The 14,404-nt window shown below is 46.4% G+C and overlaps 1 protein-coding gene across 2 annotated transcripts in view; it reads left to right on the top strand.

The window, feature by feature from the left end:
- DCTN4 (dynactin subunit 4) overlaps window positions 1,907–14,404 on the top strand; it is a 32,923-nt gene continuing 20,425 nt past the window's right edge. The window contains 4 exon segments of one of the 2 annotated variants that reach the window (NM_001244307.1): window positions 1,907–2,063; window positions 4,898–4,968; window positions 7,625–7,803; window positions 14,089–14,132. In NM_001244307.1, coding sequence (NP_001231236.1) covers window positions 1,929–2,063; window positions 4,898–4,968; window positions 7,625–7,803; window positions 14,089–14,132 — 429 coding nt within the window. In that variant the 5' untranslated portion in view covers window positions 1,907–1,928. 2 annotated transcript variants of the gene reach the window in all.

The raw sequence follows: 14,404 nt of genomic DNA, 5'->3' as shown, positions 1-14,404 counted from the left end.
ACTCTATGGCAACAAATTAGACAACTTAGAATAAAGGTTTTTTGTTTGTTTTTTGCTGTTTAGGGCTCTACCCACACATATGGGTGCTTCTGGTTAGGGGTCGAACTGGAGCTACAGCTGCCAGCCTACACCACAGCCACAGTAACGCGAATCCAAGCCACGTCTGTGACCTACACCACAGCTCACAGCAATGCCAGATCCTTAGCCTACTGAGCGAGGCCAGGATTCAAACCAGTGTTGATCCCAGTCGGGTTCCTTAACTGCTGAGCCATGAAGGGAACTCCTAAATGAATACATTTTGAGAAACATATAAGCTACTAATATTGTAAGAAATAGCAAGCCTGAACAGACCAATAACGACTAAGGAGACTGGATCAGTAATCAGAGCTTCCCACCAAAAAAATCCCAGGACCAGATGGCTTCATTCGTGAATTCTACCAAACATTCAAAGACAATACCAATCTTCCTTAAATTGTTTTAAAAATAGAAAAGGGACCACCTCCAAACTCGTTCATAAGGCCAGCATCATCCTGACACCAAAACCCAACGAAGGCATCACAAAAAAAGAAAACTATGGAACAATATCCCTAATGAACATGGATACAAAAATCCTCAATAAAGTACTTACAAGCCAAATTCAAGAGCACTTTAAAAGGATCATACGCTGTGACCAACTAAGCCTTAGAATATGCGCTAGAAAAAAAGTAAAGGACGCCTAGCAACACTGTTCATTCATTGGTTCCATTCCTTCTTTTTTTTCTCTTTTTAGGGCCAGGCCTGTGGCATATGGAGGTTCCCAGGTTAGAGGTCAAATCGCAGCGGCAGCTGCCCGCCTACACCACAGCCACAGCAACGCAGGACCCACACCTTGTCTGCGACCTACATTACAGCTCCCGGCAATGCGGGATCCTTAACCCACTGAGTAAGGCCAGGGATGGAACACCTGCATCCTCATGCATGCTAGTCAGATTCTTTAACCCCTGAGCCACGACGGAAACTCCCATCCTATCCACTTTCTGGAGGCAAACACAGAAGCAGGATCCCTGTGTTGTTTCCAGGTTAGTCTCTTTAGCAGTTCTCAACTGCAGCTGCACATCAGAATCTCTTGGGGAACTTTGTATTTATATGTATTTATTCATTTATTTATCGGAGGTTCCAGGCTAGGGGTCTAATCGGAGCTGTAACTGCCGGCCTCCACCACAACCACAGGAACGCGGGATCCGAGTCTCTCTGCGACCAACAACAGGGCTCACCTGCAACGCTGGATGCTTAACCCTTAACCCACTGAGCAAAGCCAGGACTCGAACCTTCGTCCTTATGGATGCTTATCAGATTCGTTTCCGCTGAGCCACGACGGAACACCCCCATTCGTTCAGTAAGCAATAGTTAATTGAATACTCCCAATCCTAACGCTAAGTGGACAAAATGAATGAGATAGGGCTTCTGCGTGGAACCGTCAGGGAACTTCAAACGACGAAACGTCTGTGAAAGTTTCCTACAGTTCAGTGGCAAGATGTGCAGAGAAAGCGCTAGTGTGGACCCTACTTTTTCAGGTCCCATGAACTCTCCGTCTAACTCCGATGTTTGGAAGGGGAGGGTGGGAGAGGCGGTGTTAAGTAAAACGAAAGGGCAGCTTCCTTTCCGTTAGAAACAACGGAAAGGAGATCGCTGGATGTGACTAGATGCGACCAGCGAGCGAAAGGTCTGAGCTCGGCACCAGCCGCTGCGGCTCACAAAGCCCTGGGAGGCTCGCCCCACACCCCAGAGAAACCCGGGACTCCGGCTGCGCATGCGCACTTTCGCCCGGCGCCCAGCCCAGCGGTCCCGGCAACCTTACGTCAAAGTCTACGTAGGGAGGGACGCCGGGGAAACGCTGGCTCTCGGGTCACGTGACGCGGCGCGGCGTCGTTGGCTCCTCCCTCTCCAAGATGGCGTCCCTGCTGCAGTCGGAGCGGGTTCTCTACCTAGTCCAGGGAGAAAAGAAGGTTCGGGCCCCGCTCTCGCAGCTTTACTTCTGTCGCTATTGCAGCGAGCTGCGATCGCTGGAATGTGTGTCTCACGAGGTAATGCCGTCGCCCCATCAGGGGTGTGTGTTGGGGGAGGGGAAGGCATTCCTCCTAGTCACCGCGACTGCCGGGGACATTCCGCCGGTTGGAGGCGGGTAGTCATTTTCTTAGCGTGCTGATTGGTTTTGCCTTCCGTCACTCAGAGTTGCCTGTGATTTAATTTGCACACAGTTTGTCGCTTGAAAAGGCGGAGCGGTCTTGGGTGGGGCCGAGCGGCCCTTCTGGTTCGTGAGCGCCCTCTGATTGGACAAACTCGGCTTTGGGGACCCTGGCCTCCGGGGGGATGGTCCTTGGGTGGGTTGCTGGGGGAAAAGCTGCTTAGTTCAGTTCTCTTTAGGCGAGATATCCTCCTTCCAGGGTTGATTGAAGGGATGCGGAGGGCCTTGGGCATTTTCATCCATGCCCCTCCCATCCTGGAAGTTCTGCCCCTGCTTTAGCAGAAACTGGGCCCTCATCCGACAGCCTTGCTCGGTTTCCTGGCCCAGGCTTGCAGCCGAAAAGAGGTTGGGATGGGGTGAGCTGAGTGAAAGGCGTAGAATATTGTCTGTCTTGTAAGAAGATCATAGTGTTAGATATATAGCACTTCCGCTGAGCGTACAGTTCTGGCCTTCACGAGCACAAGTGGGCATTGGAGGTGGTATTGCTCAGAACGTGAAAGACCCCACCCACTAAAAAAAAATCACCGCAAAGCAAAACCCCCAAACTTCGCAGCACTAGGCACATCTTGTTCATTAAGGAAGCTTTGGGGATTAAAAGACGCGTTAAGACATAAATCCCGCTGTTGAGTAACTTGGAGTCTCGTGAAGGAAAAGCTGATTAGTAATAATACATAGTTACTGCTTAGTCAGTACCTTCTGTATGCTTTGTGCTTTAGATAATCTCCTTTAATCATTGTACAAACCAATAGGATGGATACTGTTTTTTTTTAAAAATTGTATTTAAAAGAAACAAGACACGTAATGTTCGCATTAGGTCACACTGCCAGAAATTTGGGGGTGAGAGGAGGACCAGGATTTAAAACCAAGCAGCCTGATTCAGAGGACTTCAGTGAAGATTCTTGGACTGTTAAAAATACATAGAAGAATATGTCCTATATTATAGGCCATTTTACATGTTAGTAGTAGTAATTTCGCTGGGAATATTTTTTGTAATATTAACAATAGAGAATGCAGTTAAATAAGAGAAAAATCAACGCCATATTATATACCTGGTTTTTTTCTTCCATTAGCACCTTGGTGGTTATGTCTTTGGCAGATCTTTTTTCTTTAGGATGCTTCCCTATTCCAGCTCCACCTCCACAGTTAGATTCTCATTGGTGATCATTGAGCTCAGTCCCCACAATCTCTAAGGATCTTTTCAGCTGGAACATTCAGTCTGTTCCTGCATCTTTTACTGACTGGTGTGCCTGCGTGAAATGGAGGCCATTAGGGTTTGGGGAAGGATGATAAGAGTGAGGGCTGAAGCAGTCCAGAAAGTTCTAAGGGTGAGCTGAGTATTGGAGCTGCACTTGAGGGGACAAGCATAATTTGGAAAGGGGACAAGAAGGAATGAATTATATTTTGCCTTTAAAGATGAGTAAGTGCAAATAGAAGTTAACAGAACTGTATTTTATGTTCCTAGAGACTATTTGAGCAGCAACTTTATCTTTTCAAAGGTGGTTCTGCTTATAAGCAGATAATGAAAAAAGAAACCAGTGTTTATTGTAGTATTTATGTTCAAGTGAATCTGTCCTTTCATCTGCAGGGCACTAGAGTTCTAGAATTATCAAATAGGATGTACCCTGCCTTAAAATAATTACTCCTTAAAAAAATACAATGAATTTAAAAAAAAATTTTTTTTTTTGACTGTGCCTGTGGTGTGCAGAAATTCCTGGGTCAGGGATGGAACCCTTGCCACAGCAGTGACAGTGCCAGACCCTTAGCCCACTGAGCCACCAGGGAATTCCTAATTCTTATGCTATGTTTTCAAGTTAAATACAATAAGACTGTCTTGTTAACCTAGTAGTTTAATTTTCCATTTAAAAATATCTAATTGGTTGACCACAGCTGATTTTATGTGTTAATTTATGCTGTTTTTCAGTGACTATGTAATACCTCTGAGATGAGAAAATTTTTTTAATTTCTCTTAACAATTTAAGTGTGGGAGTTCCCTTTGTGGCGCAGTGGTTAACGAATCCGACTAGGAACCATGAGGTTGCGGGTTCAATCCCTGGCCTTCCTCAGTGGGTTAAGGATCCGGCGTTGTTGTGAGCTGTGGTGTAGGTTGCAGACGCGGCTCGGATCCCACATTGCTGTGGCTCTGGCATAGGCCAGCAGCTACAGCTCCGATTCGATCCCTAGCCTGGGAACCTCCGTATGCCGCAAGAGTGGCCCTAGAAAAGGCAAAAAGACAAAAAACAAACAAACAAACAAAAAAAAACCACAACAATTTAAGTGTGGTCAAGTTACTGTAGTGCAATAAAGCTAACCTAGGTAGGATATTTGATCACAGCTTCATAAATTGGATTCTTTTGTTAGTCTGTTTAGATTATAATAGAGATCTTCTTTCACATAAACATGTTACAGCACCTCTGGTGCATAAAACCCTGAAGAAGGGGAATGGGAGCGATCAAAAAGGAAAAATAGAAGGATTTCAGGAAATCTAGAGGTTAAGAAAAAAATGAGTGATTGAAGCACCCTAAGCCAAAAGACAGTTCAGGTTCTTTGCCAGATCAGCGGTTTCTCACCTGCTGCAGAATAATGTATTTTAAAAATAGCTATTAAGCACAGACACATACACAAGCCAAGCTGAATGTCTTTCCTCTGATTTTTTAATTTCTTATTTCTTTTTAGGTGGACTCTCATTATTGTCCCAGTTGTTTAGAAAATATGCCATCGGCTGAAGCCAAACTAAAAAAAAATAGGTAAGACTGGAATCCATTTTTTCTGTTTCCTCCAACTGTTTTTTTTAATAGCTGGTAAGAAAACACATGGAATTGACTCTAATTTTTAACAAGCTGTTACTCATTTTTAGCATCACTTTTGCCAAAGATCAAGTGTCCTTTCATCAAAAAATAAATGAACTCTGTATTTTAGACCAGTCGTAGACTTAGGAGTTGCTGTGAAGGTGAGAGAGGACTTTGCTTTGCCCGTGTCCAGTCTCCGCTGCTGTTAATGTCTCCCTTAGTGGGGTCTGTTTGTCTCAATTGATGAACTGTCTTGATAGCATTATTATTAAATAGAGCCCATATTTTATTTAGATTTCCTCAGTTTTTCCCGAATTTCCTTTTTCTGTTCTACGGTCCTGTTCAGGATACCCACGTTATATTTAATAGTCACGTCTCTTTAGGGTCCTCTTGCTGTGACATTTTCTTTGACTCTGCTTAGTTTTGATGATCTTAGGAATTCTGAGGCGTGCTGGTAAGATATTCTGTAGGACGTCACTGAATTGGAAGTTGTCCGTTTTTCTCAGCAGCTGGAGGAGTATGTCATGGGGAGGGGACCGCACAGTTAGGGTGTGTGTCTCCTGGCACCGTCTCATGGGTACATGTTTGTGTACCACCAGTGTGACTTAGCACCGCTGAGGCTCAACTCGATGACCCCGCTTGAGCTAGTGTTTGTCAACTTTCTCTGATGTAAAGTTAATCTTTTTTTTTTCCCTTGTCCTTTTCCATATTGTACTCTTTGGGAGGAAATGCGCTCTTACAGCCCACATTTAAATAGTGGGGAGGAGTTCCTGTCGTGACTCAGTGGTCAACGAACCAACTAGTATCCTTGAGGATGGGGGTTCGATCCCTGGCCTTGCTCAGGGGGTTAAGGATCTGGTGTTGCTGTGAGCTGGGGTGTAGGTCACAGAGATGGCTCGGATCCCACATTGCTGTGGCTTTGGTGTAGGCTGGCAGCTGTAGGTCTGATTCAACCCCCCTTAGCCTGGGAACCTCCCTATGCCACAGGTACAGCCCCCCAAAAAAAGACAATCAATCAGTCAATAGTGGGGAGTTAGGCTTCTCTTCTTGAGGGCTGTCTCCATGAATTACTTGGAATTCTTTTGCATGGAATATTTTTCTCTTCTCCCCAGTTTACTTATTTAATCATTGACTTAAAGCAGTATGGGCTCATGAATATTTATTTATTTTAGGTTATAATCCAATACTGCATTTTTTTTTTTCACTCAGGTTATTCCAGCTTCCCCCATTGGGAGCTCCTTTGAACTCCCATCTCCCTTTGACATACATCCATCTTTTTTTTTTTTTTTTTTGTCTTTTTAGAGCCCCATCTGCAGCACATGGAAATTTCCAGGCTAGGGGTCACCACACACCACTGCCACAGCAACACCAGATCCGAGCTGCATCTGTGACCTGCACCACAGCTCACAGCAATGCCAAATCCTTAACCCACTGAGCAGGGTCAGCGATCGAACTGCGTCCTCATGGATACTAGTGGGGTTCTTTACTGCTAAGCTGCAAGGGGAACCCCACACCTGTCTTTCACATTGCATGGAGGGGAGGGGAGGGGAGGGTGGTTCAGTAGTTTGAGAACGTTCTTAATTTCTGGTGCTACAGGATGCTCCAGGCTCATCCTGTACATTTTCTGCCCCAGCTCTAAAATTGGCCATTTCTCCCAGGAGCCCTGAGGCCTTTACTGGAGAGTGGTAACGCAAACCTGCATGTGGGGAGTGGGTGCACTCGCTGCTGGCGGCGTCAGAGTCCTTCGTGACCGTTTGCCTCTTACCTCCGTGGCTAGGAACCACTCGTACTTGTCTTTCCTGTCCTCATAAACCTGTTTTGTATGCTGTCCACAGCGTCATTTTTATCATTTAATCCTCAAAATATCCTTGTGAGGAAGGTGCTGTTATTAGCCTTATCTGAGGATATTATCCAGTAGCAAAATATCACAGATAATTGCAGTTGAGGAATCGAACTTGAGGCCAAGTGCAGGACTGGAGGTGAAATCTTACTAATCTCGGGTGGTGGGAAAGTTAAAAACAACAAGCCGCAGGGGCCCTGTAGGGAAAAGTTGGCTGGTTCGCCAGGAAGAGGAGTGTCTGATGAGAGCAGGAAGCCCTGAGAATGTGCGGCTTCTGAACCGCTCCATCTTGGCAGCGTCGTCTGGTATCCGTTTCAATTTCTGGTATAGCAAATAAGCAGTTATTTTCCAAACCCAATTCCACAGATTATGGTATTGTTGCCTCTTAGTTTTCCATTGTGCAGTTGTTGTATCCTCTCCCGAGTCATAAACTGTGACACTTCTGTCCCATAGAAATCTTTGTGGTCAGTGCAAGCATGAAACGTGCAAGGTAACTCCAGACCGTTGACAGCGATACCTTCTGTGGAGTGATTGAGTCAAGCTCTCATTCTTGAGGAACTTTGGTGATGATTGCATTAAAAAAATAATATATAATACTTTTGAAGTTTTAAAACAAAGTCTCTTTGGAGTGCTTCTTAATTTCTTTTTGCTTGAGAGGCGCCCTTCCCTTGCAGCTCTTCCTTGAATTCCTGTCACATACAACGATGCCCGGCGCGGGGTAGGTGCTTGGGAGATATTTGTTGAATGAGTGAACGGTTGGTTGTTGGGTCATAGGTGCGCCAACTGCTTCGACTGTCCCGGCTGCATGCACACCCTCTCCACGCGGGCAACGAGCATCTCCACCCAGCTCCCAGATGACCCGGCCAAGACCGCCGTCAAGAAAGCCTATTATCTGGCCTGTGGATTCTGTCGCTGGACATCCAGAGATGTGGGCATGGCAGACAAATCTGTGGGTGAGTGAGGCGGACCTCAGTACGAGGTTTTTATTGGCAGTGCTGTAATTGCACACAAATTCTTATTTCTGTTACTTGTTGGGAGGCAGGAGCTAGATTCTGAGTGTTTTGTCATTAACTCTTCTTTCCTCCCAAATTCGCACATGTATGGACCGTGACGCTTCAGAGACTGGGTAAACCATTTCGTTTTCTTAATGTTGGTAAAATAACATGGATAAATCTGACTCATTCTTAAAATGGAAAGATTAATGTTCTTCATAAAAAATAAACGCTCCTGGGAGTTCCTGTTGTGGCGCAGTGGTTAACGAATCCGACTAGGAACCATGAGGTTGCGGGTTCGGTCCCTGCCCTTGCTCAGTGGGTTAACGACCCGGCGTTGCCGTGAGCTGTGGTGTAGGTTGCAGACGCGGCTTGGATCCCGCGTTGCTGTGGCTCTGGCGTAGGCCGGTGGCTACAGCTCCGATTGGACCCCTAGCCTGGGAACCTCCATATGCCGCGGGAGCGGCCCAAGAGATAGCAACAACAACAACAACAAAAAGACAAAAAGACCAAAAAAAAAATAAATAAATAAAAAAAAATAAAATAAAATAAACGCTCCTAAAAAAAACCTCCCGCTGGTGAAGTACGTCCTGAACAAAACAAGGAGACAGAAGCGGCAAATCTCGGATCATCTCTAACAAACTAAAGACAAGGAACCCAAAAAGGAGCCCTTATGCGTCAATAAGAAAGCCTCCCTTACACAAAAAAATTATCAAAGTATGTGAATAGCAGCTCTTGGAAATGGAAATAAAAATGCTCATAACCAAAATGTATGCAGGTCATTGGATTTTTTTTTCGCATATAACTTAGGTGATTTTTTTTAGGTCGATAAATATGCAAAAAGGTATGCTCAGTTTTGCTAGTAATCAGGAAAATGCAAATTAAAATTTCTTCCATTGATTTGACAGATTTTTAAAAATCTCGTAATATGTGTTGACAGGAATATGGAAGAGAGTTCTTTTTTCTGCTCCCACCTCAGAGAGCAGTTTGACAACATTTACTGAATTTTTTAATTCCTCTTATTCTTTTACCCTGCAATTCCATGTCCACATTTCTACCCTGGAGCATTCAAACACATGCTCAAAAATAAATGTGTCGGTATCCTCAGTGAAACAGAAAAGCTGTGTCTGTCTGGACCTGAAGACGTCCTAAGGTGTTAATTACCTCTCCAGCCGTGAGCATTTCAAGCGGAGCTTGCGCTCACCCTCACCTTTCATTTCCTGGTCAACACAGGTCATATCAGACACTGGAAACACTGTTCATTACAGCCAGCTCAGAATCTTGAGTTGCTGCTTATTTTTTTATATAAACAGTAACGCCACTAACTACCCATTATCTTTTTTCTCTCTGAATTTACATCGTTAACTTTTCTGAAAACTCTCTGGAGTCGTTAAAGTTAATTTCCATTTTTGGATTTTCATTAAAAGTATCAGCTTACTTGCTAATGTACGAGGAAGCCAGTGAAAAAGGGTCATATCATTTGGTATAACTAAAGAGAAGATAGACTGGCTAAAAATTTTCTGAAGATTCTTACGCAGTTGAAAGTAAACACAGGTGAAGTTTCTTTGGATTGAACTCTGTTCTGAAAACCTAATTGTTGATTCTGTTGGGTTTGCCCTTTGGTCTAGAATGCTTGAGCTCTTGGCTGTTCTAACTTTGTACACCATGTTGATAAAAATAAAACTTTTTGTTTCTTCACAAACAAAAAGTGAACTGAAAAGCAAGTTCCTTGCACACGCTCGGTGGGTAGATATTTCCTGAAATGTGATTTTTATTAGAAAGTTTCTGAAGGAAAAAAAAGATATTGAGCCTCCCTAATAAAGCATAATTTCGCTTAATAATTAAAAAAAGAAAGTTTCTGTAGCACCTTTTTAGATTGTCAGCAAATATTTGTATATATGTGTGTTTGAATGTCCATGTAGCAACTAAAGTGTTTGAATTTGTCTGTGAATTTAAATGTAAAGAAACCTCAAATTGGCACTCACTTCAGTGAGCTAAAATGTATTTTTCCCTGTTTGTATTTTGTTTCTTTTTATGAAATCAAAGAAACAAAGCCTAGAAATCCGAATAGATTTCTCAGTTTGTTGCATTTAAGTGTGATGCTTTGTGATGCTTTTTGGACCATAAGCCATTAAGAGTGGAGAAGTCATTTTCTGGAGCTTAAAGCCGGTGCTTGTTTCTGGAGATGTCGCTCCTCCAGAGAGTCTCGATAGTGGCAGTAGAATGCTAGGAGCTCTGAAGCGGTGCCGAGAATTTCATTTTCTCCATGAGGTCGTCGGTGTGTGAGAAGCGTGAAGCCACTTGGGTCCGGGCGCTTGGGTGACTCATAAGTAAGCCGTTGTGTCCCTGTGAGGAAACGCACAGTGAGACGGTGTAGCCCTCAAATCTGTATTTAGGCGAAATCACCAGTTCTGAAGATGCAGTTAGGGCACGCAGTCGGATGTCCCGGGAGCAGCGTTTGGTAAAATATTGCTAAGGTGTTTCCTTCGCACAGTTAGTTTTCATGATGGTCGGAAGTAAGACAGTGTGGATATTGCACTGAAGGCCGTTTCGGCTGGTTTCGGCTGCCGTTTCTTACAAGGCTTATCGCATCGCCTTCAGCATGCGTGTCCTTTTTGTGTCGAAGTTAGTTTTTAATTAAGGATGTACCTGCAGGACCTTGTCGTCCGACTTAAGAAGTTCTGCGTAATCCGCGGGGTTTCCGCCTGCGTCCAGCCTGCCGGCCCAGCCTCCTCCCGCCCGCCTCTGCTCCCCCCCCGCCCCCCCTCCCTCTGCCCCCCCCGTCCCCCTGCCCCCCTCCACCCCCCCCCGCCCCCTCCTCCCGCCTCTGCCTCCTGGCCAGAGGGGTGAGCAGGCTCCTGAGCGCAGTCCTTCAGCAGGGGCCGAGCACGTTTCTGCCGTCTCCTCACCTGTATGTAGCTGCTGGCAGATCGTGTTCCTCACCTTCAACCAAATAGGACCTGGCTGCATGCACCCTGCTGTTGCAAAAGCGGCAGAAACCGTGGCAGCTGAAGGAGACAAACAGCAAGATTTATTCGGCACCGGTGCAGGCTCAGAGCAGCCACCTCCAGAGTCTGAGCGCCAGGTCTTTGTTCTCAGCAGCTTTTATACCAGCAACCCTTTTATGCAGGGTCTTGTTTTTGCCATGTAAGCAGCCCGGACCCCCCTTCCTGGAGCAGCCCGTGTTCCTGCCTAAGAAACTGAGCATGAAGGTTACAGAAGCGAAGCCCATCAGCAGGGCTCGGGGCACGCTTAGCAAGGCCGCTGACCTGGACGTAGGGCACGTAGTTGGCCCATAATTACAGGAAGGATGGTAGGAGGCAGCAGAACTGAAAGGGCAGCAGCTGCTTTTTCAGACAAGGGCGAGTTTTGTCCCTTAGTTCAATCTCCTGTTTCTCTGCTCCAGCTTTTCTCTGTGGGTTTGTTCAGACGGCAGTCGATTCAGGCCTGCCTTACCCCAGTTCACTTCCTCACCCTCCTCCGGATGGACGTGTAGCTTGTTTTCAATTTTTTGCTCTTGACGACAGTGCTTTTAGAAACATTCTTGTGTAGGGAGTTTCCATTGTGGCTCCGTAGGTTAAGGACCTGATGCTGTCTCTGAGGATAGGTCTGATCCCTGGCCTCACTCAGCAGGTTAAGGGTCTGGTGGTGGTGCAAGCTGTGGCATAGGTTGCAGATGCAGCTTGTATCTGGCGTTGCCACGGGTGTGGGGTAGGTCCCAGCTGCAGCTCCAGTTCGACCCCTAGCCTGGGAACCTCCATGTGCTGCAGGTGTGGTCCCCAAAAAAGAAACTTTCTTGGAGTTCCCAGTGTGGCTCAGAGGTAATGAACCCAACTGGTATCCATGAGGATGCAGGTTCAGTCCCTGGCCTCGCTTAGTGGATTAAGGATCCGGCATTGCCGTGATCCGTGGTGTAGGTCACAGACACAGCTTGGATCCCTCGTTGCTGTGGCTGTGGTGCATGCAGGCTGGCAGCTGTAGCTCTGATTCAAGCCCTAGCCTGGGAACGTATGCTGAGGGTGTGGCCCTTAAAAAAAGAGAGAAAAACAATCTTGTATGTATTTCCCATCACAAGAGCCAGCGTTTCTCTGCGTAACCAAAACTAATATTGGTAATTTTCGGATGTGTGCACCCTTAGCTCTCACAAGAGGGTTTACCACGCTTGGCTCCCACTCTTGATGTTTGGGGGTAGATTCCCCGTCGCTCCAGATCCCCGGCCGCTCTGAGTGTTGTCGGACCTCTTTCAGGTTTTCCCACCTGGTGGTTCATCGTTGTTTTTCCCTCTTTCTGGTCCGCTTTATGGAGATAGGATTTGCATGTAACGACGCTCAGCACCTTCAAGTGTGGGATTCTTTGGGTTCTGACAAAAGAGTGTAGCCTTTTGGCCGCCTCCTCACTTACGATGAAACATCCGCATCACCTCTCTGCCGTCAGTGCCCCTGGCCCCTGCCTCCCCCCCACCCCCCAGGTACGTGCCTTCCCTTTCAGACGCGCTTCTGCTGGAGTTTATATAAGTGGCGTGCTGTCGTCTCTTGTGTCTGTCGCCTTTGGCTTTGCATCATGCTTCTGAGGTTGGTTTGTGCTTTTGCTTTCTGCTTTTGAGTGGTATTCTGTTGTGCGGATACACCGTAAGTGGTTTCTTCAGTCTCCATTTGCCGGACGGTGAAGTTTCTCCAGGTGCAGCTTCTGTTACTAAAGCTGCTGAATGGACGCCTGCCTGCAGGTCCTAGTGTGGGTGTGGGTGTTTGTTTTTGTTAAGGTAATTCCCTAAGAGTGGGATTGCTGGGTCATAGGTTGTGTGTGTGGGGAACTTGAAACTGCCCACCTCTCTCCCAGAGTGCCCGCGCCACGTGGGTCCTGCCAGCAAGGCAGGCGGGTTCCCGATCCGCAGCAGCCCTTGGGGGTGTCAGTCTTTTTCATTGGAGCCATTGTGGTAACTGTGTGGTAATGGCTTACTCTGATGTTAATTTGCACTTTCTCGATATTTTTATTTACTGTCCATGTATTTTCTTTGGTGAAGTGTTTGTACAAACCTTTTGCCTCTTTTTAAACTGGACTTTTTGTCTTTTTAGTGAGCTGTGGGAGTTCTGTATTCTGGGTAGAGTCCTCTGTTGGGTACATGCTGTGAAATCGTCTTCTCCAGTCTGCGGTTTCCCTTGTATTTCTCCACAGTGTCTGTTGGGAACACATGTTGCTAATGCGGATGAGATGCAGCTGATCAGTGTTTTATTTTATGGTTTGTGCCTCTTGTGTCCTAGTAAAGGCGCTTTAGCCTAACTCAGGGTCACTGAGCGCTTCGCTTTTTCTTTCCGGAAATGTCACGGTTTCAGCTCTCCCACGTCCGTCCGCCCCTGCACGTTCCGGGGTAGGTTTTGTCGCTGGTGTGAGGCGAGGCTGGCATGTGGTATCCAGTTGTTAGAGCCCCGCTTGTCGGAGGTGCTTGTTATGGTTTGCTTTTGCTTTTTCTGGAATGATCTTTTCCTTTAGGATGTGTCTTTCTTTTCTGGTGTGAGAAATTCTTCTGTAAAGTAGGTCATAGGACGTAGAGGTCGCACAGTGTGGCCGGTGAGAGCAGCTGGTCTGGAGTCAGATCGCCTGGCTTTGAATCCTGGCTTGACTACTTACTGTCTTCGTGACTCTGGGCAAGTTGTTGAACTTGCTGAGCCTCAATTTCCTCTTTTGTAAAACGACACTAATAATAAGAGTCCCTTCCTCAGAGAGGTATTGTGAGGCTAAAATACAGCGTAATGCCCTTCAGTTCCTGGCACAGAACTTTCAGCCGTTGCTGGTCATGGTAGTGGTTGTTCTTACCACCGTCTTTAGTTTGCCTTTTTTTTTTTTTTTTTTTTGTCTTTTTAGGGCCGCTCCCGTGGCATATGGAGGTTCCCAGGCTGGGGGTCTAATTGGAGCTGCAGCCACGCCAGAATCCAGGCCGTGTCTGCAACCTACACAACAGCTCACAGCAACGCCAGGTCCTTAACTTACTCGAACCCGCAACCTCATGGTTCCTGGTCGGATTCGTTAACCACTGAGCCACAATGGGAACTCCTAGCACCGTCTTTATACTTGAAGAAAAAGTTCCCTTCCGAGCACCCTAGTCTATGTAAATCCTAGGACGCCTTTCTTGGACGTTCTGTGATTTTACGTGTTAAAGTTTTGTCTTGTGGCCTGTAGATGGCCTGTTTGATGAAAACAAAATCCTCGCATTATGAAGGTCTTGTTTAATACTAACCCTTTATTTTGCAGCTAGTGGTGGTTGGCAGGAACCTGACCATCCTCACACGCAGCGGGTGAGTGAAGCGTCCTCGGGGAGGGTGGGGCACACGCCAAGACGGGGCAGAGCCGGGCTTCTCCGTGGGTTTGGCTGAGGCCGGCACACCCGCGATGTGCACATTGTGTGTCCTCGGCACGTAGAAAGGCTTCTCGTTGTACGATGTTCAGTCAGAATGGCAGTTTTTTCTAGTCTGACTTAACAGAAGAACCGAGGACTATTTTAGTTCTGTCCTCAAGGTGTGCATTGGAGAAAGGAAGTGATATGTTTCTGTTTTTCACATACCTACCA

This window comes from Sus scrofa, chromosome 2 (genome assembly GCF_000003025.6).
Source record: "Sus scrofa isolate TJ Tabasco breed Duroc chromosome 2, Sscrofa11.1, whole genome shotgun sequence".
Lineage (NCBI taxonomy): Eukaryota > Metazoa > Chordata > Mammalia > Artiodactyla > Suidae > Sus > Sus scrofa.
The sequence above is the reverse complement of the archived record's forward strand: the minus strand, read 5'-3'. Positions and strand labels throughout refer to the sequence as shown.